This window comes from Manis javanica, chromosome 4 (genome assembly GCF_040802235.1).
Source record: "Manis javanica isolate MJ-LG chromosome 4, MJ_LKY, whole genome shotgun sequence".
NCBI classification, from domain to species: Eukaryota; Metazoa; Chordata; class Mammalia; order Pholidota; family Manidae; genus Manis; species Manis javanica.
Window position 1 is genome coordinate 180,341,597 of NC_133159.1, and position 26,093 is coordinate 180,367,689.

The following is a 26,093-nucleotide window of genomic DNA, read 5'->3' on the forward strand; positions in this document are numbered from 1 at the left end:
GGCAGCCGGAAGTTGTAGTTTCTGCGGCTCGTCGAGCGGGGCGGGGACAGGCTGCAGCTGCGCAGTCGGGCGCGCGGCGAGCCGCACAGGCCCTGCCCCCGCGCCCTCCCGAACACCAGCCGGGCGGAAATGGGCGCGGGCTTGCAGGCCTCCCGAGCGGGTCCCCGTTTCTCCAGCTGAGATCACCGGTCCCCTTGCCTGGTCCTGGCCGCCCGTGGTCTTCCGTGGGAGGAGACGCGCGGACCCTTTTCTGCGACCCCCATTCCCAGAGCCCCTTTCCTGGGCTCTTCTAATCGGGACACTGGAAAACATTCCAGCTGCTCAGTTTGCAAAGAGGGCTCAGGTCTACAGGCTGGGGAGTCCTGGGCGGGAGCCGGTGCTGGGGGCAGGTGGTCGCTGACTTGCAGTGGAGAATCCCCCACGAAGTTAGGGCTCGGATTCATCTCGGTCCTCCAGGCCCCTCGCCAGCCCCCAAGCTATTTTAATAGAAAGCGTTAAAGGCATCGCTGCCCCTCCCCGAAGCCCTGCAATTTTGCCCTTTTTAGAAATCCTGGGAAAAGCCTGGTAGTAGCGGAGTCCAAAGCTTGGAGAGTGCCTCAGTGCCTCGGGGTCTGCACCTTCAGCCTTTGACTGCGTGCGAGCCTCTGGGGTCTCTCTCTCTGGAGCCTTCCTTTAAGTAACATGCACAAAGGGAAAATTCAAATTATATAAATGGTGAGCAGTGAAAATTAACTATCCTTCCCACCCCTGTTCTGCATTCTCTGCCCAGAGGCAATCAACTATTACTAGTGTCTTGTGGTTGTTCTTACAGATATTTTATGACACAAACAAATCATAAACACATATGTTAAATGACCTTGTTAAAAACCAAATGCAAATGTGCTAAACTCGCGGTTCTGCATTTGGGTACGGGAGTGGGGGGGATAAACCCTTCTTGAATTCATTGACGTTTCCCATTAGGCTAAACTGAGTCCTAACTATATACTATATATTACTATTGTTATTTTAAATTATTCAAATCTGTTATTTACTACATATCTATATCTCTATATGTCTCCCAGCTTAAGAAATAAAACATCTGTCCTGTTATCTTGAAAGCTCTCTAGGTTTTCCCTATTCCCAACCCCCTCTCGCCGCAAGGGGCAGCCACTATCTTAAATGTATTAATCATGCTTGTGCTTTGTTTTATAATTTTAGCAAATAGGTATACATCCCTAAACAATATGTATGCCTATTATAAATTTTACAAAGATGAAATAAAACTGGAGGTAATGGATGAGGGATCCCGTTGCTCCACAGGTATTATCAGGTATATTCATTCTGCCAATCTGATAGCATTAAATGTCTTCTCAATGGCTGATTACTGAGAGATTGTGTATCTTTCTTATATTTTTTGGCCATTTATGTTTCTTCTTCTGTGGATGCTCCAACATCTCGGTTCTGCTTTCAGGAAATACTCCACCCTTTCCACGCTGGTGTGCATGCAGAGCCAGCTTTCTCATAGATCAAGTTTCCACTTACACGTGGGTCTGTTTGGGGGCTTTCTGTTATGTTGTACTGATGCAATTTTTCACCTCTGCTCCAATACCACTGTCCTTATTATTGCCTTTTTATGACAAGCCTATGATAATTCCTTCCTCCCCCCCCTCATTCCAACCTTTTGGGATTTTGAATGGAATTGTTTTGAATCTGTAGATTAATTGGAAGACAGTTGAACTTTTTACGATATTGAATCTTCTACCCAAGAACATGGTTTGCCTTTTGATTTACTTAGGGCTTCTTTAATGTTTTCCAATAAGGTTTGTAATTTCCACTTCACAGTATAGCTTGTTCCATAACATTATATAGAGAGCTGCTTCATTCTCTGAAGAGCTGTGTGATACTCCACTATGTGGAGGGACTGTAATTTATTTTGCCAGGTTCCTAATGAAGTCCCTTTAGGATATCTAGGATCTTTTTACATAATAACAAAGCTTCAGGGCATAACCATGAACTTACTTATTTGAGCACAACTGGAAGTATATCTGTAGGATAAATTCCTGGAAGGAAGACCACTAAGTCAAAGAGTGTTTACATCCCCTAGTGAACAGACGCTGCCTTCTGCAGAGGCTGTGCCATAAAATTGCTCTTTTTATGGTTAAGTACAACTAGGTCTCCCTTCAGTTTTCATTCTCTGTGTCTTCTTTGTACCACTGGAGACTTCACAGATGATTCTGGAAATTCTTTCCTTTTGTCTCTGTGGCTACGCATCAAAGATTAAAACATTTTCACTTTAATCATTCATTCGTTTGTTTACTCATGTACTCACTCATGTGCTTAGATTGGACAGTCCACCAGGGGGCTCCCCATTTCATTTATCGAGAAAAATATTGCTGAACCGTGCCAGCTATGTATGCCTATCTCTGTGTAACTGAAGGTCCCGGGAAGTTCCCAAAATAGGGGCATGGATGTTCAGAGTTGGAGAAACTGAGGCATGGGGCATTAAATTGCATGACTGGAGTCGGAAAGCACATGAATGGCAGAACTAAGATTGTAAATGTAGTTCCTTACCCCTGACTGTCCATCTACACCAAGAGTCCCCAGGAGCCATCCACGGAAAGGCTTGTCTGCCTTAGACAGGAGTCTCCCCCCAGGTGTGAAGACCATAAAGCAGCAGATTAGCCTGCTCTGTCCTTGCAGCTGGTCCCCACCTGCCCTGAGCCTTCCAGAACCCCGGTACCTCCACCCAGGCTGCAGCCAGTGGCCAGGGAGTCTGGGTCTGGCTGCCAAGTTTCCATCTCAGCTCCTTCTCCAAAGCTCCACGGAGACTCTCCCGCCCCCACCCCCTGGCAGTGGACAACGACATCTGGGCCTGCCTGTCGCTACCCTTTGGAATGGAATTCAGAAGTCTGAAATATCACTCTTTGCCCTAGTGGGAAGACTGGGCTGCCCGGCCCAAAATAGCTGGGAGAGGCGGAACATCAGGACCGCAGTGGGAAAAATCACAGCACTCCAAATGACAGGCTGTGCTTATCTGGAACTGAGCATCTTACAGACTTTAACCAAGGTCACCAGGTTATTTCCAACCATGAGAAGACAGACTCTGAGCAGCAATGACATGCCCGGAGAGAGAGAAGGAATTGCCAAACCAGGGAAGACATAGAATGTGCCACCTCATGGGCAAGGATTCCAGGGAATGCCCCCCACCACCACCACCTGACCTTCACCCCTGTGAGTGTCTGGGCTTTACATCCCATGAACTGCCCTTGTCTAAGGATGCGGAACCCCTTGAGAATGTTCAGGAAGCCTTTAGGAGTTTGGCCTAGACATCCCTATGAAGAAACTGTGAGCTCCTAGGGAATTCCTGGAAGGGTGTGACCTACAGCTCATTTGGGAGCCTGAAGGAGAGGCCTTGGGGTGGGGGTGCTCATCATTCTGGTTAGCCCTGGCCTCTGACCCATCACAGGGCTGATGAAATCCCCCCAGGCTGCTTCTGGCTCTCGGTTCTGATTTGTTAATGTCATTTTGCCATGATTCTTGTCCTAGTGCTGGCCGGGAAGGCCTGACAGGAAGGTGGTTGCTGAACTGGGAACTTTGTGTCCTGGTTGCTTGGGGGCGCTGTGGCCTTAATGGAAGAGAACGGAGCAGTTTGCAAGACCAGTCCTGGCTTGTCAAATGTCTACCTTTCTACTTAGATTTTTTAAAGCAGTAATGAAGTAAATGACAAAGGGCCTGAGGGACCTGGCCAGGTCTGTGCTTGGGTGACATATGTTATCTTTTTTATCAAAGGCTGACATGCTTTCTTCCAGAGCCTGGCTTTGTGAGTGTCCACTTGCCTGTTGGCTGGAGTTAGGCCTTGATGGCACTACCCAAGATGTACTCAGATCTCCACTCTGTCCTTTGGAAATTCCCACGCCTCAGAGTCTCTGTCTCACATGAGAATCCTGGGAAATGCCAGGCTCTTGTTGCCACATTGAATATCAACATCCCCCTCCCAAGCTCCCCCAAGATTTCTGGAAATGAGGAAAATGAGTAATCATATTCTAATTCCTTGGGAGATGTGAGGGCTCACCCCAAGGGCAAGGAAGGAAGATTATACTTATAATAGTGATAATTACAATGAATATTGTAGCACTTTGCATCTGTTCTATCAACAGTTTTATCAACCATGTAAGAATTACAAGTTCAAAATCCTTTACCCTGGATCCTCAAAATATAAAACTTAGTCTCCCCCTAAATTTGGCACCAACAAGTTTGACAGAACAATGTGACTGGAGCTGCTGTGAGACTATGAATGGCTTTCGATTATCCCTGTGCAGAATATGGAAGTGTCCAAGGGGTGCTGGGTGGACTTGCTCAGAACGGAATTTGCATCTTCCTCTGAACTCATCTGGCCTCATGGGTTCCAGATAAGAGACTGTGGTCCTATCTCTGCTTCAGATATAAGTGAACTATAAGGTTCACTGCGGTTGGGCAGCATTCCAGGCTGAGGACTCAAAGCCTCCTACTGGAATGAGCCAGCAGCCACCAGAAGAGACATCTGACTGTATTTCTAGAGCCCTGCTCTATACTGGGCCTTCGAGTTCATGTCTTGGAATTATATTAAAAGTAAGTGTCTTTAGCTCTTCAACACCAAAGCCATCTTGGATGGGGTAAAGAGAGGGAACAAGTCTTCCATCTCTATATTTGTTTCTCTTTCAAGCTGCACGCCAACTTCACCTGCACTGACTTCCGGTGTGGGTCCAGGGCTTCCCCACGGCTGCGTCTCTGAGGCTGGGCAATGGGGAGCTTTCCCATTGCACACAGGGAGTTCCTGGTTCACAGGACTTCCGAGAAAGACCTGAATTTCCCGACATCCTAGACCAAGGTCCCGCAGAGGCATGCAGATGGAGCCTGCGTGCCTCTTCTGTGTCTCTTACTGTGGTCCCCCCTGATATGCTCACTGTGAAGGCTATTTGAGGACAGAGAAACTAGGGGAAGGTCAGTCAGTGTGCTGGGTTGTTGGCGGGGAAACTTCCTCATGTTTTGCACAGGAATGATGAGCTTATCTCCGGGTTTTCCTGTGTTGATAAGTAACCAGGGATGTAAGTTTTGCGAAGCTTCAGACACATTCCAGAGATCACAAGCAATTCCCGAGTCTTCTACAGCTGACCGAAACCCCATCTCCAGTGGAGACATGTTTACTTGATCTTGCCATAGTGACCCAGAAGTTCTCTGGGCCACTTGGGACCGGAATCATGTCTACCATGCCCCCCCAGGAGGAGGCTGGCTGCCAGGGGTCTCTGTGGAGTGGCCACTGGGTACCCACTGGCTCCACCACTCAGAACCCTCCCTCTTCCATTTCCATTGTTCTCAGCTGGCTCTAGCTTGGGGTACCGGATGGGTGTCAGGCACAGACCCCCCGATCTGCCCTTTTGATTTCTCAGCCTTCCAGGCAGACTGGTGAGGGGCAGAGTCAGAGGGGGATTTCCAAGGCAAGTTAGAATACCCCAAGCATCCCAAACCAGCATTCCCATTTCTGTGTCTCCTGCCCAGACCCAGTGAGAGAGGCCCTGGGAGGCTCTGATGGCAGAACAGCGTAGGTAACAACATCCAAGCTCGCTGGGTGCTTCAGAAAGAGGCAAAAAAGCAAAAGCTGTTATCACGGCAGAGTTTTGTTTCTCTGGCCAGATTCTTCCCCTTCTCGGGGTATGAGAAGATTTCAGGACTATCCAGTCTGACGCAGAGTTTGGTGATGGAGACCAGCCTGGCCAGGGGCATCTCCAGAGAAGTCCATGGCAGCTACCAGGATGAGAAGTGGGGCCAATTACTTGTTTAGAAAGAAGTTTTATATAATATGGAGAAAGTGTCCGTTTCTCACATCAGGAATGAGAGGCCTGATAGAGACTGAGAAATGCGCAAGTCCCTCCTGGCCCCACCCCTGGCTCACACTGTCCTCTGGACCATCTGCGCCCTCCCCCCCTTACTGATTCTGATCAGAATATGATTAAAGTAGTAACCACCACCGCCTGACAATGCACAGACGAACCCACACACAATTTTGCATTCTGCTTTAGGAGGTTCACAGATTCCCCCAAACCTGTCTGTGCTCCCTGGACCCTAGGTGGAGCCACTGACGGGAGGTGTGTCTCAAGTCGCCCCCGTTGGGGACTTGATGCTGTGGAGCTGGCCACTGGCGCTCCCTGAGCTCCTTGGGGCCCACCTCCCTGCCACCCAGCAGGGGGGTCCTGACCCGCCCTGTGCTGGGCCTCTAGTCGCCCCCACACCTCTCAGCGGCCCCCCCAGGCCGGCCGGGCCGCGAACTGGCTTTGCGCTGCCCGCCGGGCACACACACAGTTAATCCCTGGCGGCTGCTGTTTGGATAAAATGCGCTGGGAGCGTTCGCGGCTCCGCGGCCGCTCACATCTGGCTGGGTTTGCTCTTTGCGCGGCTGTCCCGCTCTCTTCGTCTCTTCCTTTACTTTTGAGAAACCGCGTTTCCGCTTCTGGCCGAACAGACCTCGGAGCCCGGGAGGCCGAGGGGCAGGCGGGGGCCGCCTGCTGCCCGCCCCCCCGCCCGCTCCGCGCCCTCTTCCCGAGGACTTCTTCCCCGCTTCTCCCTCGCCCAAGCCTGCGCCTCCCCGACCTGGCCGGGAGGAGGGTCCGCCGCCGGGAGATGCTCTAGGCGGCGCGGGGCGAGCCTGCGAGGCCGCGGCAGGAGGTAGGTGGCGCGGACCCGCGCTGCCCCGCGCGCCGCGTCGTGGCCCCAGCCTGGCCGCCGGGCACGGAGCCGCGCGGTGGGAGGGGCCGAGAGACAGGGAGGTGCTGGGAGGGTGCCCTGCGGTCTTGCCCTTCCTCCCAAAGCGGGGGTGCCGTGGGGAGCCTTGAGCTGGTGTCCCCCTGTGGCCAGGGAGCAGGGTGCCCTGTGACAGACAGGGGTTGGGACGAGCGGCGGCACCTCCCCATTTTCTGTAGAGTGTTGATCTTGCTGCACACTGTTCTGGGCGTGAAAGGAAAAGGAACGGCACCCAAGTCCCCGCGCCCCAATATTGCCAGGACCACTTTGAGCCAGGTTTGCCCAGCCTTGGTGGTGGCCAGTTTGGACCCCACACTGAACAGGAAATGCTGACTGACTCCTGCCTTTAATGGCCTTGGTGTTCCTGAGGAGATCCGGTCTGGACAGGGAAAAATAATGTCCCTTTTCTGGGGACACTCCCACGCTGTGGCACTGCTGAGTGGCCTCTGGTTTGGGGCCAAGTCGCTGAGCTGTGTTGACCCACCACGTAGCATCCAGCTTTTCTAGGCATCTCCATGGGTTCAGGTGTGGTCCCCACCTGTCCTGGGCGCCCACGTCCTGTCAGCCCGGCCCCCTTGTGCGGGCTGATGCGGGGGCAGCTCCTGGGTCTTCCCTGTGTGCCCTGGGCCCCCTGGGCCCCCCTGATCCACTGGTAAGGGAGAGAGGAAGCCGACTGTCTCTGGGACTTGTTTTTCTTCTATCTCACTTAGTTTCTAAGAATGGGGGCAGTCTGGCACATTTGCAGCTTCCTCCTTCCGAGCTTTAAAAATGAGGAGTGTCCTGAGAAACTGAGTTTTCTCAACCCATAGCTATGTCCCAGGTCCCTGGGGGAGGATGTGAGGTCCTCAGAGGCTGCTACGCCTTTGCTTTTTATAGTGCAGGAAAGCACGCAGTCAGCCCCATGTGCAAGGTCACAGATAAATGCATTTGACTGTTGCGTGTGCTGCAGGGGGAGGCCTGCTCAGTGTCCCTGCCTAAGAGAGATGAAGGTGAGATGTGGGCCGAGGACTGAGTCATCCTTCCCTCCCCTGCTTCTCCAGTCTCCCTCAGACTGATTGCTGAGAGGAGCTTAGGGGTGACCCAACAACACCTGCGGCAATAGCAGTAATGGCAGCCATGGATGTGTGTGTGTGGGTGCGCGCGCGCGCGCGTGTGTAGTGGGTTTCCCACATGACAGGCGCTGAGCAAATGTTGATGCTCAATGATTCTGTCAATGGCACTCATCCCGGAAGAGCTCAGAGAGGCTCCCGACCGGCCCGGAGGCAGTGGCCGGAGGACCCAGGACCCCAGCCTGCATCTCTGTGCCCTGGAAAGGGATGCGCCTTGCTCAGGGATGCAGAGCTCTCCGAATGGAGGCTGGAACCTCCGCGTCTCTTTCCAAATTTCCCCTTCGCAGCTGCCCACACAGAAAGTGCCCTGGGGCGGGAAGGACCGCTTCCTGTTTCCCAGAGACCTCTGCCCTCTCCTCTCTTGCTCCGTCTCATCTGCTCCCATCTTGAGGCTCCTGGGGCACTAAGAGAAGGGCCCCTGGTGAACAGCAGGTTAAGGAGACAGAGAAAAGCCCATGCAAGAGTTCTTAGGTGGGCTCGAATCCAGCCAGAGGATGCCACTGCCTGTCAGGGGGCAGGCGCATCGAGCCAGCAAGGGGAACACGCACAGGTGGGAGCTGGGAAAGCCAGCGTGGCTCCGGTAAGGGTGCTGGCAGCTTCCTCATTCCCGGGACAGAACCTCCCTATTTAGGGCAACCAGCACAGCATACCTTTTTCAGAACATGCTTCTTTCTCCTTCCTCTTGTTCCTCTGGTGCCTTCTGCCCTGCCACCCCCCCTCAGCTGTAATTAGCATGACTCATAAACCAAATATTCTGGCATTGAACTTCACCCATCAAAACAAAGATGAAAAGAATTTCGTAGATACAGTTGTGCTACTGGGTGTCCGCAACCGGACGGAGGGCTTGGCATCGTGCTTTTGTCCTCAGGGTCCAGCCCCTTGTGTGGGTCCTAGTTCCTGGAGCTGGGGGTGGGGGCTGAGGCTGCAGGGCCCTTGGGGAGGGGTGGGGGGTGAGACAGCTCCCAATGGAAAGGAAGAATTGAGAGGTTCCAGGTTCTGTTATGATCCCCACACTCTGCTGACTGCCTAAGGCTATGCTGCCTGCCCATCTGCTGGAGAAATGGATGTTTCAGAAACAGCTGACTCTTCCTGCCCTGAGAGCCCAGAGGTGATGGCCTCCCAGAGTGCTTCATCTTGGCCTAACTATGGCGTGGGCTGAGGGTTATTATTTTTTTCCTGTTTTTACCTGCTAAAATATGCCTTTTTTAAAAACTCACATGAGACAGGGCAGCTCCCTGGCCCCTTACACAGCACAAGGAATCGTCTGCCCACTTAGAGAACAATTTGGAAAAGAACCATCAAAGCTTGTACCAGGTGCTTCCTTCTGCCCTCTCTTGGGACAGCCCAGCAAGCTGGATCCAGGAGGCCCAGGATGCAGATTCTTACAGCCCTGCCAGGGAGTCTGGGCCTGGGTCCTAACCCTGGCAGGGCCAGAGCTGCACTTCCCCACAGACATGCAGAGGGGAGCACGCTGGCCCTTCCCCTGCTCCCCAAGCCCTGCACTGTAGCTCCTGCTCCTGCAGGCAGTGTCCTCTGACCCTCATCTTCCTGCCTCTTGGGGAAGGGCTCACCAGTGTGCGCAGGAGCCGGGGCTCTTGAGCCCTTTGGGGGCTTCTCTATCTCCAGGTTCTCATCAAGGTTGCAACTTGATGTCTGAGAATTGGGAGACATGAGTGGCTCCCATTAAGCCAGTCATTCTTGTCCACGCTTGCTTTCCAGAACGGGGCCCAAAGAGGGAAGGGTGTGCGCTGAGGCACTGCAGGCTGTCCTCTGCCCACCAGGATGTCACTGGGCTGCCCCAGAGAACCCTGGAGTCAACCCCTTCTCCAAGCTGTGGACCGGCTGGCACAGTCCCACTGGGCATCCCGCCCCATCCAGGATGGCTGTCAGGATGGCTGTGTGCCTGGCTGGGCCTCCGTGTCTGACCGTCTCCCTGGCTCCAGTAGGAATTTTCCTTGAAATGAGATGTGGGCAGGGAGGCAGGACAGGATGGGAGGACGGGAATAGGGGCAGACTGGGAGGGGAGTGGTGGGCCATGGAGGAGGGGGCAGGCCTGGGGAAGTCAAGTTCTTGGTGCCTTGAGCTGAGTCAAATGTTGCTGCTGGCCATGGGTAAGGCTGTGTTTGAGGAATCCCCAAACCCTTCTCCTCGGTTGTCGTCCAAGTGGGCACATCTGGTTTCCAGCCGCCCTAGCCCTGGGGGCCAGGGAGGGAGAAGGATCCTGCCCGGACAGCTGCCAGCCCTGGTGGATTCACAGGTGGCTGCAGGCCAGAAGTTGGGTTGGGCTGGGCCCTGCAACTCTGCCCTGCAGGTTTCTTGGCTGGCTTTGAGAGGTGGGGTGTGATCAGAAACACTTGGGCCCTTTCTCTTTGTCTAATGTGGGCTCTGGTGAGAGATGGATGGGTCTGGGTGCGTTTGGAGGGGCTGGGGGGCTTTCAGGTCTACTGGTGTTTTGTACCTAAAACCAAAGGAATCAAACTCAGCGGTAGGTTTTCAGACCCCAGGGAGGTCTCAGCATGTTGCTTCAGGGGAGTCAGTATTCACCAAACCCTCAGTACCTACACAGGACCCAGAGTAGAAAGTGCCCAGTGATTTGCTGCGCGGGCCGGCACTGGCAGGGACATTCCTGTCCAAGCCACGGCTGCGGTTGCTGCTGTACTCGAGTGAGCAGGCAGTGGGCGCCCACCACGGCTTGGCAGGGTGAGCCCTATGGGCATCTTTCCAGAGGCCCCTCAAGGGAAAGTAGAAAGCCTTGTGCTGTGAGACACCCCCAGGTCTCACTGCCCCCTAGCACCTCCCTGCTGTGGGGCCTGGGATGAGTGGTTCCTTCACTTATCTGACAAATTGAGGTGCATTGTAGAGATCAAGCTTGGTGGTGCACATAAAGCACGATGCCCAGAGCTGGCACATAATAGGTGCTTAACCAGTGGTAGCAAGGCTTTGTTGGAAATCTCTGCTACATGATAGGGCTGCTGCTCCCAGCCACTGCACAAAATTCCTGGTGATGGGCTCAGGACTCGGCTCCTTTTCCATCTGTTTCGTGGCCCTGGGCACGTCCTGCAGTTGCAAGAAAGAGCCACAGCGAGGGGCGTGTCCCAGACAGAACAAAGCCCCTCACAGGAACTATGTTCTCTGTAGCTGGCCTGATTCTGGTCCAGGTGAGGCGCCCTTCCATGGCCTGTGGGCACCCACAGGGGTGCTGCTGTCCCAGGGAAGAGCTCTGCTTTCTGGGCCATGGTGTCTCCAGACACCTGCCTGTCACCCAGGAGACACTCAGTGAACACTCGTGAAGTGACGTGGAACTCCAGCCTGAGGTCAATCTATACTCTACACCATTCCACTTGAGCCACACTCTGACACCACATCTCCCCTGCTCTCCTTTTCTTTGGCGTGCGATCATTCTCCCTGGAATAAACAAAATGCTCCCTTAATCCCCGGGGTGGGGCTTATTTGTCATTCTTTCTAAATGGAACATAATGTGTACTTCATATGAAAAAGTATGTGACTGTTATAGGGGAAAAAAACAGAGGATGTGCAACATAGGAAAATGACGAACATCGTATTTTCATCACCCAGAGATAATTGTTGTTTGCAGCCTGGTGGGTGGCCGTCAGATCTCTGCAGTTGAGAGTGTGTGTGTGTGTGTGTCTGGACATGAATTGAAGGATTGAATCTTCAACCTGCATTTTCACTCATCACCACTTTATGAATGTCTTTCCATGTCAGTAAACATTCATCTATTTACAGAGGTCACTAATTGGAGCTGCTGCTGGAAGTGGCCCCTCCCCGCCCAGCCTTATTTATGTACTTATTTGAATGCCTCTGAACAGAGAGTGCATTTCTTGGTCAGGTGGTTTGTCACCTTTCTTCCTGGAGGTAGTGGGTTCTGAGCCTCTTTGAAATAGTAGATTTTCTGAGGGCAGATGGGAGCATGAAGGGTGAGACAACCAGTGGCCACAGCAGGAGGCAGCGTCCCAAGGACACTAGTGAGCCCTGGGCCACCCTCTGACTTTCCCTGCTCTCTCCCAAAAGCACCTCCATCCTGAGTTAGAGAAAGATTTGAACACCCTGGCTTGAGACCACAGCAAAAAGTGTGGGATCCTGGAGGCTTCATTGGATGGGGTCTGTGCTCCTTGGAAATGGCTGAAAAGTGAGTGTGCAGTTCAGCCAACGCTGGAAGTCAGACACCAGGTGCTGGACACAGATGTGAGGCGCTCCCAGTCTGTGAGGGGGCCAGACAGGGAAGCCAACCTGCTAGGCAGTCTGTACTGACGCTGGGGAGGAACCCTCCTGGGGGAGATAGCTTCAGGCCTGGCTCTGAAGGGCACATCCAGCCCACGCAGCAGTGGGGGAAGCGGGGGCAAGCAGAGGACAGAGCGTGTGACTTGTGCTGGGGACTGCAAGTGGCTCCAGATGCCGGGGGGAAGGCACCTGCATGGGGGTGGGTGCCAGGGGCAAGGCGGGAGCCAGATGGTGACGTTCAGGGTTTAAACATTTTCTTTACTTTCATGGGAAGCCTTTTAAGCCAAGGGTGGAATTCAAACTTGCAGTTCTGATAGAGAGGCAGAGGGGCTAGCTGAGAAAGAAGTGGTCACAGAAGCAAGGGGCAGAGGGGACAGGAGACAGTCAGGAGGGTCGGTGACGGTCGGATGTGATGGGAGCCCGAGATGCCGGAGGCTGCGTGGGTCCCAGACGTCTGGCCTGGGACTGCGGTGTGAACAGCACCGACTTTCACCGAGCTGTGAGCTGAGGGGGAGAAGCACGTTGGGTGGGGGCTCGGAGAAGACAGCGAGCTCACTGGGGCTTAAGGGCCGCGCAGCAGAAGGAAGAAGAGAAGAGGTGTTCAGAAGATGTGCCTGGGCTGAAAGAAACATCTCCCTGTTGTGCTTGGCTTGAGGGCAGCGCCTGGAAATGTGCTTGTGTGACTGAGAATGGAATTTTTCATTTTTAAACATTTTAACTAATTGAACTAGCCCCCTGGGCAACTGGCCACTGTTTTGGAGGGCACAGGCCTAGAACTGGGCAGCCCACCTGGGTGGGGATGAGGGTCAGGGAGCTAGGGAGCTGTCAGTCGAATCCACTGTGTAGAAAATGACATGCAGACAGCATTTGGGTGAGAGGGGCTGACTGCCAAGATGCAGCCTGGAAAGCGCCTGTCTCCAAGGGGAGGTCATGAAGGGTGAACCCTGGGGGACAGGGTGGCTGGGGCTGGGGAAGAAGGGGTGGGTGGTCATTATTGGCAGGTGGGGGCAGCAAGGGTGGGGTGTCATGAGGGACATTGGTGATATTCGCTGAGCATCCAGGGTTGGACCAGGCAGCAGGAAGAGAGATTGGGTGCTGAGCTAAGTGATATTCTTGACCTAGAAGCTTTTAGGTGTGAGACAAAGCTCTATTTTATGCCAAGCTTCCAGAAGAGATGCTGGAAGATATTGGGTGATGTCCAGGCCCCAGAAAACCAAGACATTACTGATGCTTGTAAATGGGGGGGGTATGGGGGCCATGCTGGTGTTGGGGTGGCAGGCCATGGAATCCCTAGATTCTTTCCTTCTCTGTATTGGGAACAGCTAGCCCTTAAGGGTGTCACTGCTGTGGGGGGTTGGCTGTGGGCCAGGCCACCTGCAGAGCAGCTCATGGTAGCAGGACTGTCAGGGGCTTTTCGTTCTTCAGGGTTCTCAAGGCAGAGCCAAGCCTGCTGCCCGACGCCTCCCAGCTGGGAGGTGATCTCAGGACAGTGCCCCAGTCAAGGAGAGCTTTGTTCACACTGGGGTGGAATCATGGCTGTGGAGGCTGGGCTGGCCAGGTGCCCCCGAAGGTTCGACGCCTGCAGCCCATGTGTCTCCCTGTTTGCAGGGCCAGGGCAGAAACTGAGAGCGTGCCCACTCTCTGTGCCAGGTGAGCCTTTCCTGGCTGAGTTGCCCAGCAGTGGGTGGAGATGTTTCAGGATGGCGGAACTGTTTTAGGATGGGGCCTCTCTGCTTCACTGTTTTCTTCCAAGTCAGAGCTCACTCCATGGAAGAACAGAGAAGCTCTTGATTATTAACCAGCAAGCGGCTCTGGAAGACCCCATCCCTGGCCATGGGCTCTGGAGGTAACCAAGTGAACCCCCATTCCTTAAAGAGCAAACTTCCTCTAAGCCAAGAGCAGCTTCTTGGAAAGGGGAAGAGGGAGATTCAATGCGTGAGATGGGCACCAGGATGCCCCTATTGTTGGGAAAGGCACCGTTCACCTCCTGCTGACAGCAGTTCCTTTAATAAGGACCCCCATCCCCCCCCACCACTTTCCTTATGGGGGCTGGGGGATCAGGGAGGGCCCTAGACCAGCTGGGCTGCCCCATTGTAGAAGGAAAATTAGGTAGTAAGCGGGCTTCTGGAATTGGTGAATGAACGTCATTTATCAGCTGGAAGGCACTCCGCCTCCCTCCTGCACATTGCCAGAGGACTTTGGTAAGAGGAAATTTAGTGTGATGAATGGCTTCTGGGGAGGAAAGCAGATGCCCCCTGTTAGAAAATCCTGCTGGTCATCAGGGCCAGAGGGACACTGTGGCATTTTCTCCTTTCTGGGCGCACCAGGATCTGAATCCGGGAGGCCTCGTGCAGCAACCTGAGAGCTCTGGGCTTCTCAGCAGGCCAAGTCTTCCAGATGTCAAAGCAGAGAGAGGCAGCCAGGGTTTCCTTCCTGGTAGAGGGGATGCTGAGGAAGGGGCGGTGGCAGAAGCAGCCACATGGAGGGCGGCACTGGTTGAGGGATGCTTGAAATGAGTGACCGGGTGCTGAGCTGAATTGCATTCCTGACCTAAAGGACATTAGTTGCAGGAGAAAGTCCTATTGTATACACCACGCTGCCTCAGGAGAAGCGTGTACAATTTTGGGGTGGTGTCCAGGCCCTAGAAAAGCCAGACAAAGATATTTGTCTTGGGCGGATCAACGTCTGAGACATTGCCAGAGCTCCTGGGAAGCGTCAGATACAGGCAAACGGTAGAGAGGGGAAGAGACTTCAGGTATTGAGGAGGCTTGGTGACTGATTCAAGGGGGCAGCTGTAAGAGAGGAAGGCATCTGAATGACTCCCAGGGACCTGGCCCGCCGGGTGTCCACAGCTCCTTCCTCCCACACTGACTTTGCAGCGCAGAGCCGTCCGGTGGCGGAAACACTCGGTGCCGTGCTGTCCAGTACGGCGGCTCTCAGCCACGCACAGCCACCGCGAGCCTGGAACTGGAGCATTCAGGGCTTGGAACTTCAGACTGAGGAACTGAATTTTGAATTTCGTTTAACTTTAATTCATTTGAAATGACATAGCCGCATGATGAGTGGCCATCGCACTGGACAGAACAGGTCTAGAATGTTACCCATTTACCATTTTCATTCAACTTTGGCCATTCGGTCGTGAGCTGTAATCGGGTGCGTGTCTGTCTTCATCACTGCACTGTAATCTTGTTGCGGTAAGGGGGTACACTTAATTTATGGTTGAATCTCTTTCTCCCAAGACTTACACAACGCTGTGTAAAGCATGGGCTTCAGTAGCCATGCCTGTGTGAGCTTTTCTGCTAAGAGCTTTCCACCCACATGAGCAGTAGGACTTTTCTTCTAAGCTCCTTCCAATCCAGGGAGATGCCAAGCTTCTCTCCGCTCAGGACAGCTGGCCTCCCGATGAGGATTAAGGGAGATGGAAAACTGTGTTTACAAAATGCCTTGTCAAATGGCGCTGGTCTGGGTGTGGCATCGAGATAAAATGCACACATGTGGTGCCCGAGCTCTGAGAGTTTACAGGTATGACCACGTGGAGGTGGGTGACTTGAGTGTGTGTATGAATATTGCCTCCTTAAGGATTTGCTTAGGTCTATGCAAGGTCTGAGAAGGGGTAAAAATTATCAACACGGAAGTATTGTCAGACTTCCTGCCCGCCTCCAGGTCCCACCTCCCGGGAAGGGGAATCCTTCCTGCCTGGACCGTAAAGTTGGAGGAAGATGGGGAAGGTTGCTGGAGGGGGAGCTGAAGAGCTTCAGGTCTTTGGGCCATGGGTGGGAGAATAAAAAATGTTTGTGGAATTGCCATGAGATTTGGCAAATGAGTTTCTTCACAGGGTTTGAGAAGGGCAAGTCGAGAACCTGAGTCATGCTGGGATTGACCTCAGATGCCTTGACCGCAAGGCAGCCTGGATATTGGACCACGTGGTCCAGACTCATGAGGGTCACATCACTGGCCTTCGCCGGGAGCAGCATGTCCTTTTGTTACCTTACAGGGGACAAACCTCACCCTCTTTGCGGTGACTTCACTTCACTGGAAATCACTAAAAGTGATCTGGAGTCAAGTTTGGTTAGATGTTGGGCAATACTGTTATTACCCGAAAGTGACTAAAATGATTATAATGTCATGATGCTGCCTTTGCTGTGAGGCTGGTTAAAGTGGTTCTGAAGATATTTTTGAAGAAGGGCTGATTTCACTCTGGTTTGCTTTGGCTCCAAAGAGGAGGTTCTTGACCACCAGCCTCCGCTGCCCTCCCACCATCAGCCTGGCGCCCCGGCTCTTGGCTGGGCCGTCACGGGCTTCCACCCCTGCTGATTTCATCACCCCTAGGCCGGCGGCATCCTGGTCCCCATCTCTTCTGATCCAGGTACAGAAAAACCCCTTTTCTAGGCTAGAAAGAAACAGTCAACATGTGAAATGGTGCTTCCTTTGGGGGTTAGAGCACCGATCTCAACTGGGGGGGATTTTTGTCTCCCAGGGGTCCTGTCGGGCAGTCAGGAGACAGTTTCAGCTGTCACAGTGGGGGTGAGGGGGTGCTACTGGCATCTAGTGGGTGGAGTCCCGGATGCAGCTGAACTTCCTGCGGTGCACAGGACAGCCCCCAGCACAGGCTGACCCAGCCTCAGCTGCCATAGTGCCCAGGGTGGGAGACTATGGGAACAAAGCAATCCAAGGGAGCTTTTCACATCCTTTCGTTACTTTACAACTTTTCCAAAGTGAATACATACTACTTTGGGTTCAGAAAAAAAGAAAAAATGTGAGAAGAAAGGAAAACCTCTTTTCCTGCAAGTGAGGCAAGCTTGGCATTTAAAAAGAAAACAAATGAATAATTACTAAGGCACCAAAGGAAAAACAGAGGAAATACAGAAATAGGGAAACGCATTCAGAGAATTCAATCTGACGAATACTTGCTGAGTAGCAGTCAAGTTCAGGGTGCTGCAGGATATTTGGCAGGTCCAAGATGAACGAGGTGACGCCCCAGGCTCGGAGGAGGTCACGGTCTTCCATGCAGAATCTTACAAGCCAAGCAAAACTCTGCAGAATGAGATAATAAGAAAACAACATTCAAAAACTGGAGGGAGAGATTTGCCAGTTGGTCTGGGAAGGCTTCGGGAGGAAATGTGAGGCAGTTGGAGTCCAGGTAAGATTCTGATGGGGTCAGAGGGCAGCCTGCTGAGGTCAGTTCAGCCCCCTCTGCTTAAAGATTGGGTGGTCTTAGGTTAATGAACTTCTTGTTGTCTCTTTCTCCTCTTTTGTAAATTTGGCATAATAATGAACGAACAGTGTCTCCTTAGGGCCATCTGAGGCCTGTGAGGGAGTCCAGTTGTTAATGAGGAATGTGCTCAGACCTAACGCTAACTTACAAGGTTATAAGGACTAACTCCGATGATGCATGGGTGCCCAGCACAATGCCTGGGGCAGTTGGTCGTGTTGGCCTGGTTTTCAGTAAAAGAGAGAAGGAGAAAGGGAACTCGTGGCAGGGGAAGAAGGATGTGCAGATGGACAGATGCCAGGAGTTTGGGGGTGTGGCTGGAACCTGGCACTTGAAGTGCAGTCCCAGCCCAGCAGCACTGGCTGCGCCTGGAGGCTTGTCTAGAATGCAGACTCCCAAGGCCCTGCCCAAGACCTGCGGAATCAGCGTCTGCATTTTAACAAGATTTCCCAGGTGATGTGGGTGCACATTAAAGTGTGAGAAGCAGGTTGGAATATGAGACGAGGAATGCTGTGCAATGCAACTGAACGCTGGGGCAGGCTAGGGAGGGTTGTGTGTAGCCTGTAAAGGAGAAATAATGGATGGAGAGGGTATTTTAATATTCATTTTATAAATGTACACATATGCATACACACTTTCTTTGGCAAGTAGGGGGAGGGAGTAGAGATTTTGAGTCGGGGGCAGGTCCTAGCTGTCTCTTGGCCATAGGGCAGGTGTCTGGGCCCTGATGTTCGGGAGGGAGGGAGGGTTGGTAGACCACTTGCAGGTGGGGGTGCCCAGCAAATCCACGGCTGTGGAAGGGGGGTCATGCTGAAGACCTGGTAGAGTTGTGACAGGGAAGGAGGGGAGTCCTGGGAGGAGCCACAGGTCTGGGGGTTCACCAGGAGAGCCTTGGGTCCCTGCCTTTTCTGTCTGGTCCCAGCTCTGGCTCTCTGCCTCCCCCATGTTCACTTGGTGGGGGGGCTCTGGCAGGGAGGGCTGTTGGAGCACTTGCTCTTCAAGGCCGTAACGCGAGGCCGGCTGACACGCAGGGGAAGGGACCAAGCCCCAGCGTCTGCCTAGTGGGGCGGGTCGTGCCCGGCCAGCTACAGGGCCGCTGAGCAAAGGGGCGTTTGACAGGCGTCCACAGCTTCCCCGACCCTGAGGGAGCATTCATCCGTCAAAGAAGAAATCCGTCTCGCTATTTCTATCTTCCTGAAGCATAAAAGAGGACTTAGAGAGAAATCAGACGTAGGACCTTTGGAGTTCCGCCTCTCAGTGACCACTGGGTCCCACTCCTAACTTGGCCGTGGGGGTGGGTGGCTCTTGTTCCATGGGTTGAGGTTCTCACACAGCTGGAAGGGACAAACTAGGTGCCCTCGAGATCCTTGGAGTGTTGAGTGGTATGTCTTGGTAAACAAAGATAGGTTAGGGCTGACTGTTGATGCCCTGGCACGGTGGGAGGTTTCCCAGTCCGCCAGAGCCGGTGGGAGTGCCCCCGACTGACCCGACCCTGGAAAGCCTGCCTGGTCAGCTGGGGGTGTGATCCTGACCATGAGAGCAGTGCTGTTTTGCCTGTTCTAAGCCTAAGCACTGGCCTCTGATGGGCCCACTGGGAGCACTGGTGGGCATGTCTTTCCAGAGGGGCTGTTCTCAACACTGGGCGAGGAGGGTCCTGTCCGGTGCTTTGACGGAGAGCACCAAGGGTCAGAGATGGGCTGGCCTCCACAAACAATGACCACCCTCTGAGGCTGGGCCCCCCTCCCTAAGTTACAGCAGGGAGGATGCTCGCTGGTGCATCCCCACGGCCAGAGTGCCACCTGCCGGCCCACCCACACTCCCCTGTGATGAGGGCATCACAGTGCAGTATTGGGCAGTCGCTGGACAGGGACCACCCAGCTTCATTTGGCGGTTTGCTCATTGTCCTAAGAGGGCTGAAAAATATCATCCAAGGAGCCACTGGCTGGGGGGTCTCCTTCTGGGGAGGCCTGGTGGAGTGTGTGTGTGTGTGTATGTGTGTGTGTGAGTGTGAGTGTGCATGCACATGTGATGGGTGTGAGAGTATGTGAGTGTGCACAGGAGCACATGGAAGGGTGCTGAGCATGTGCATAGGTGAGTGAATGGGAGTGTATGCACATGAGTATGTGAGTGTGCATACACATGCACTGACAGCATTTGAGTCTGAGTCTAGAGTGCACATGGTAGTGTGTGAGAGAGGCTGGGAGTGTGTTGAATGTGCACAGGTGAGTGAGAGCATGTGCATGTGTGTGAATATGCACTGAAGTATATGAGTGTGTGAGCGTGAGCACAAGTGTTAGGATTGTGCAGTGTGTGCCTGTGTGAGAGCAGGTGAGTGTGTGGGCATGTTGCATGTGAGGGTGTGTGAATTTACATGAACGAGTATGTGCAGGTGTGGAGAGTGTGTGGGTGACACCCCAGAGGAGCCGAGGCTGAAGTGCCCCTCCGTCCACTGCTGTGGCCTGGTGAGCACCCTGGGCTGCTTCTCAGCTGTTTCTCTGCGGAGCCGTTTCCAACGCCGTCCCTCCTGTGTGCCTCCCCAGCAGGACACCGCGGGAAGATGGGCTCCCGTGCACTGGGACTTGCGCTGGCATGCTGCCTGCTGCTGGCCTTCGCCTGTGGCCCAGCACTGGGCCGTGAGCCTCGCGGCCAGAAGGAGCAGCAGGAGCCCGAGGGGACCAAGGAGCCGCCACTGGGCCACACTGAGAGGTGAGGGGCTGGGATGGTGTGGATGCAGGAGCTCCCCTGTTTTATGGGGAAACACAAAAGGCTTAGGATTACTCATGAAGCTGTCATTCATCCCATGAGAGGTCCCAGACTCCTAGGGGACAGCCTGGTGCTGTGTCCTCATTATTTTAAGCTTGAGCTGGCTGAGACCCATGCTTCAGGCTGTCTTAGAGTCTATGGACTTGCCTAGGCTGTGGGCCATGGCAATGCCCTTCTCCTCCTTGTCATTCAACAGACTTTGATTGGGTGCCCATTGGTCCAGCCACCTGCCTGGCACTGGGAACACACACATATGACTCAGTCCCTGGCCTCCAGGAGCCCCAAGGCTGTGGGGCTCAGACATGCATGGCCCAGCGCAGTGCAGTATGGGTGTACAAGGGGGCGGGGCCACAGAAGGCTAAGCAGAGGTGTGCCTGCGTCTGAGGGATGCCGGAGAACATCCCAGGTGCAGGAGGGGAAGGCCGCACTGGCCACCAAGACAGTGTGTGCGAAGGCGTCCCGCGCTGGCATCTGTGTGAGGGCTGGTGGGCTTGGGGCATTAGGAGCTGGTGCCGGAGGGTGGAGGGCGGGAGGGGAGATGGGCCTGGTGGGGAAGGTCTCTCCTGAGCTTGACCCTACCAAGGAGTCATGGAGAGCTTAGACTTCACGGAGTCCTGGGAAGAACACTGGGGGGAGGCCAAGACAGGGTGCGCAGGCATGGAGGTGATGACCAGAGGGCAGCCACCATGGCACTGGTCCTGCAGAGCTGAGGAGGCTGTGGGCCCGGTTCTGGAGGTACTTCGGTGTGTGCGTAGCTGGGGTGCGTTGGGGGGGTGCTCCTCAGGGTCTGAAGTCCTTGGAATACAGTGGTGAGGCTGGAGAGGCCCCCAGGGTGAGGCTGTGGATCCTCGGGGGAGGTTTGGAAAGGGGCGGGCCCCAAGTGAAGTGACAGGCTGTCAGTGTGGGGCACATCCCATTTGTGGGCCATCTTGGGTCTGTAGATGGAGACTTCTGGCGAGAGATGGGGGCCGGGTCCGGCTGGGAGCTGGGGCGCTGGGCGGCTGAACTGAGGGTGTGTAGATCCGTGTCCTGGACTGTATGGGGTTTGAGAGCAGAGCGGAGTCAGGTAAGGAGCCGGCCCATGGCGAGGGACTGTCTACCTCCAGGATGGTCCTGGCACAGCCCTAGAGCCTGGGAGCTGGTGCCGCATGATGCGGAGAGGGGGCAGCATGGAGCTGTCACCGTCCACCCCCACCAGGAGCCCGTCCCTCGAGTGGAGCCTCCAGCTGCTGCAGCACAAAGGATTCCTAAGGACCTAGTCGGGCACTCTCATTCACAAATGAGTCAGCTTAGTACAGTATCTTCTAGAACCCTGGATATAGGAAGGGGCTGACTGGTCCCAGCATTGTCACACGTCATCTAAAACCTCCTAGAGGTGCAGATTTCTCCCAAGCAGCCTCTGTCTCGCATCAAAGTGTTGCTTTTTCGTTATTGTTTCCATTACTTTTACTGCTGTTAGCAGCGGGGGAGGAGGCTCCTTCTGAAATTTCATTTAGGGTCCCAGAATTCGCCAAGAGCATTGAAAGAGAGTTAACACGCAGCCTTGCACATCCAGGTGACAGAGGAGGCAGGTAGGGGAGACCAGACCCTCTGGCTGCAGAAGAGAAGAGTTCCTGGCTCCGAGAGCTCATGCCTTTTACTGTGGTGTCTCTGTTCCCCTAGGGCTGAAGAGAGACATGAAAAGTACAGCCCCAGGCAGGACGAGGAGCCCCCTGCTTCCCGGTGCTTTCGCTGCTGTGACCCCGAGACCCCCGTGTACCAGGCAGTCCCCACACCGCAGATCAACATCACCATCCTGAAAGGTCGGCTGTTGCAGAGATGAGCAAACAGGACCTTCCCAGGGTGGGGGCTGCTCTGTCCTGATGCGGGGTGAGGACAGAGTCAGCAGGCGGAGGAGGGGGGAGCAGAACGGCTCCCTCGGGGCTCCCCGCAGAGACAGCCTGTCATCTAGAGGTGGGGGAAGGGGAATTCCATTTGAGTCTCTGGCGGCTTTCCAAGAGGAGAGATCGGAAAGGGCTGGCAGGACCCAGAGCACATGAGGAGCCCAAGGGCAGCTTGGGGTCTCCTCCCCCCAGCATCCCCCCTGCAAGCCTCTGGGGTCCAGCCTCTGGGGTCCACACACCCAGCCAGCTTTCTGAAATACCTTCCGCAAGCCTCAGGCCTGTGCAGCAGATAACTTCGCACAGCCTGCAATCTGACCGGGAAGCCCCAGCCAGCCTGACATCTGCAGTTCATTTGCTCCAACAGCCATGGGCCCGGCCACAGCGCCTGTTGCTTTTGGACAAACCCACATGTTCCCTATGCTTTGCTGGGACTTTCCAGAGGGGGGAAATTATTGCCTCTAGATGAAAATAGAATAGTCCATGAGGTTGGGCTGCAGCTTGATGCCACGTGATTTCCTGTCCCTTTCAGGTGAGAAGGGTGATCGAGGGGACCGAGGCCTGCAAGGGAAATATGGCAAAACAGGCTCCATGGGCGCCAGGGGCCATGCAGGGCCCAAGGGGCAGAAAGGCTCCATGGGGACCCCCGGGGACCGGTGCAAGAACCACTACGCGGCCTTCTCGGTGGGCAGGAAGAAGCCCCTGCACAGCAACGACTACTACCAGACGGTGATCTTTGACACGGAGTTTGTGAACCTGTATGGCCACTTTAACATGTTCACCGGCCGGTTCTACTGCTATGTGCCTGGCATCTACTTCTTCAGCCTCAACGTGCACACCTGGAACCAGAAGGAGACGTACCTGCACATCATGAAGAACGGGGAGGAGGCGGTGATCCTGTATGCGCAGGCGAGCGACCGCAGCATCATGCAGAGCCAGAGCCTGATGCTGGAGCTGCGCGGCCAGGACGAGGTGTGGGTGCGCCTCTTCAAGGGCGAGCGGGAGAATGCCATCTTCAGCGATGAGTTTGACACCTACATCACCTTCAGCGGCTACCTGGTCAAGCACGCCACCGAGCCTTAGTGCCGGCCGGCCTCCTGCTGCACTGCCGGAGGCTGGCCTGTTCGCCACCCGCCGCAGGACCCCCAGGGGCCAGCACCAGGCTGACCTGTCAGCCCCTCCCCGGTCCTGGTCTCCCCGGTCCTCACTTCTCCAGCTTTGGCATCCAACACAACACCCTTCACGGGAGCAGGACGCGACAGTGGCTGTGTGGTTCCAGGCCTCGCCATGGGGTTGGGGGGGGGGCTTTGAGGACGGCTGGGGACCCCAGCATCCTCTGTGTGCATAGCCTCAAGTGACCCTACACAGCGCACCACCATGCTGCAGGGCGGCCAGAGTAAACTTGCTCCCATGGCTGGAAACAATTAGGCAAATTCTAAAGGATGTGAAAGGAGGAAAGCGAACCGTGTGGGGAAGGAAAGGCGTTATTATTTTTGCCTCTCCGTCGGCTGCACTGGCTCCTGATGGAGGGCTCCCTTCACTTGAGGTTGCATAAGATTTCTCCAAGAGAAGATGTGAAGTGGGTGCATGGGGCGACGGGGGTTGGGGGGCCGGGTGGGGGCCTGGGAATCCCCGTCTGCCTTCATTCTTTTAGGTCACGTGTGAAACTTCTTGGGGGACAGCTGGACTGACGTCCACGTGCTGTGGACATCCCTGTGGCCTGGCCCAGGGCTTCAGCTGATCTGCAGTAGTGAGGGGGTTTGGTCTAAGGAAGCCAACGTCAGCTCCTCAAAGGGATAGCCATGTCCCTGGCCTTGGCCCTGGGCTGGGAGAAGATGCCTGCTTGCTAGAACCCACAGGCTCCTGACAGGCGCTGGGCACCTCGGGGGCCCGCGGCCCTGCAGAAGCTTTGGTGAGGAGCCAGCTCAGTGCGGCCAAGGCAAAGCCGTACGTCCTGGCATGGCAGCTCCCCACGCCCGCCACCCTGGGCGCTGGGCCAGGCCTCCACGCCTGTCACCCAGCACTAGCTTTTCCTCTCCCTCTCAGACACGTGAGCACGCAGGGCACTGGGGCCTTTGATTTGGTGGCAGCCATCATGGTTATATAATGTTCTCTATAAAAGCTCCTTAGAATCCCATTTCCCAAAGGGTTTGGCATTCAGGGCCACCCCTTCCCACCCTCCCACCCCCACCCAGCATCCTCCCCTGGGCCCCAGAGCAGGGGAGAGCTGGGAGGGGCTGGAGGTCTCCCCTTCTGCCTCTCTCTGGAGCTCCTGTGGGGCTCAGTCCCTGAAACTAGGAGGGAGTCATGTCCTGACCTCTGGGGGCAGAACCCCCTTGCCAAGACGGGCTGTGGGAACGCCCAGAGGGGGTTGCCGCCTGGAATTGGTGCTCTGGCCTGTGGCTGACTTTGGCCTGGCAGCCCTTCCCCACCCCTCTACATCAATGCTCAGGGCTGGGGTCACTCTCCTATCACTTATAGGGACCCTGCAGGCCCCTCGGGAGCCTCCTTTCCACTGCCTGGTGACTCTTGGTCTTAACTGATCCCTCCGTCCTCCCTGGACTGGCCATGGGGTCTAGGGTCCACACATCCCTCCCTCTGAAGGCCCTCTGCTGGTCAGACTTTAAAAACTGTTTCTGTAGGCGTGCTGGTGGGCAGGGTGCCCGCCTCCTATTCTGTGCTGTCCCAATGCTCTTTGAGAAAACATTAAACTTGGAATTGTGTGTTTCAGCATGAAGGCCTTGTCAGTTTGGTGACTGAACTGAATCCTTCTCTTTTCCACTGCCCCCATCCCCAACCCCCTCCTACTGCCTGTTGAAGGCCTGGGAGCCCGCAGCTTGGTGCCTGGGAGCGCTGTACCCAAGGGGCGCATGCTGGGCCCTGAACTGCCTTGCTGGGATGCACGTCATGGGCTCGGCCAGACGCAGCCCCGTTGGACACCCTGTGCTTGGAGGAGTCTGTGAGTGGCAGGGAGGAGGCAGGGCTCGGACGACTGCATTTATTTTGGGGGGCTGCTGGAACCAACTACCACAGGCGTGATGCTTCAAACAACAGAAACTCATTCTCTCACAGCTCTGGAGGCTTCAGATCTGAAAGCAAGGCGGGGGCAGGGCCTCTCTGCCCAAGCCTGTAGGGAAGACCCTTCATGGCTTCTTCCGGGTTCTGGTGGCCCCAGGTGCTCCATGGTCTGTGCCCTCTAATCTCTGCTTATCTTCATGTCACATGGCCTTCTTTCCTGTGTCCCTTAGATCTCCCTCTCCCTTTTCTCTTAAGGACACCAGTCATCAGAGTTAAGGTCCACCCTAAATCCAGAATGATCTCCCCTCAACATCCTTCCTTAACTAAAAAAGCAAAGACCTTATTTCCAAATGAGGTGTCGAGGGACTTGGACACGCCATGTTTTGGGTTGGGGGAGACACACTTCAACCCACTACAGCAACCTGGGAGCATGAGGACACCTGCCAATGGTCCCCTTTTGTCCTGAGCTGTGAAGAGCAGCTGTTTCCTCTTCTCTCCATTGCCTGCCAAGTGGGTGAGCGTCCAGGGCCCTTATCCGGCTGCCAGCAGGCAGTGCAGAAGCTGCCCTGCACCCTCTGGTGCCAGCAGCTGGCAAACAGATGGTGCCCTTTGCCTGCTTCTGGGGTGAGCCTGTGCAGCTGTGCTGGGCCTGGGGAGGAGGCAAGTGCTGAAATCTTGCTCTCTGGGGCACGAAGAGCAGGCCTTCAGCCACCACAGAGCTGAGGCCACTCAGCAGAGGGTGGGCCTTCCATGAAGCTGCGAGCAGGGGCTGAGGATATTTCCCCAGGGTGCATGGGAAGAATGAGCCAGCTTTATCGGGTACCCACTACTGGCCAAGCCAACATGGCAGAAGAGGCATTGTTTACTTCAGAGCCCACCCAGTGCCCCCTTTGATGCCCCTCACTCTTTGAGCGCTGCCATACCCAGTCCCTCCCGTGCCTAGTCTTTTACTTCCTTCCTGCTAACATTCCTTCTTTGCTCATTCATTTTCCAAATATTCACTTTGCTACTGCTTTGTGGTCGGTCGCCCATGTGCTAGGCACTGGGGGCATAATGACAAATAAGATTGGTACTTGCCTTCCAGACCGTTTTTCCAGGATGTTATCTGCAGTGTGA

The 26,093-nt window shown here is 54.8% G+C and overlaps 1 protein-coding gene across 6 annotated transcripts; it reads left to right on the forward strand.

Moving 5' to 3' along the window:
* The first annotated feature begins 3,073 nt into the window (after positions 1 to 3,073).
* On the forward strand, positions 3,074 to 24,696 carry C1QTNF1 (C1q and TNF related 1). 6 transcript variants are annotated; one of them, XM_017643312.3, is made up of 4 exons: positions 3,074 to 3,210; positions 19,857 to 20,022; positions 21,742 to 21,881; positions 22,492 to 24,696. In XM_017643312.3, exons 1-4 carry the CDS (start codon positions 3,093 to 3,095, stop codon positions 23,040 to 23,042), a joined length of 975 nt encoding a protein of 324 aa, XP_017498801.3. In that variant the 5' UTR covers positions 3,074 to 3,092; the 3' UTR covers positions 23,043 to 24,696. The 6 variants fall into 6 exon arrangements, with proteins under 6 accessions (XP_017498801.3, XP_036853252.2, XP_036853253.2 ...); XM_036997357.2 differs by lacking the exon at positions 3,074 to 3,210 and adding an exon at positions 6,355 to 6,678; XM_036997358.2 differs by lacking the exon at positions 3,074 to 3,210 and adding an exon at positions 6,355 to 6,678 and having other exon boundaries at positions 19,860 to 20,022.
* Positions 24,697 to 26,093: the final 1,397 nt, after the last annotated feature.

Excerpts from the sequence above, each read along its gene's own strand:
- C1QTNF1 (XM_017643312.3), top strand. The coding sequence starts at position 3,093 with ATGACATGCCCGGAGAGAGAGAAGGAATTGCCAAACCAGGGAAGACAT. Across the intron at positions 3,211-19,856 it reads ACCACCTGACCTTCACCCCT|CAGGACACCGCGGGAAGATG; the intron begins GTGAGTGTCTGG and ends GTGCCTCCCCAG. Across the intron at positions 21,882-22,491 it reads CAACATCACCATCCTGAAAG|GTGAGAAGGGTGATCGAGGG; the intron begins GTCGGCTGTTGC and ends TGTCCCTTTCAG.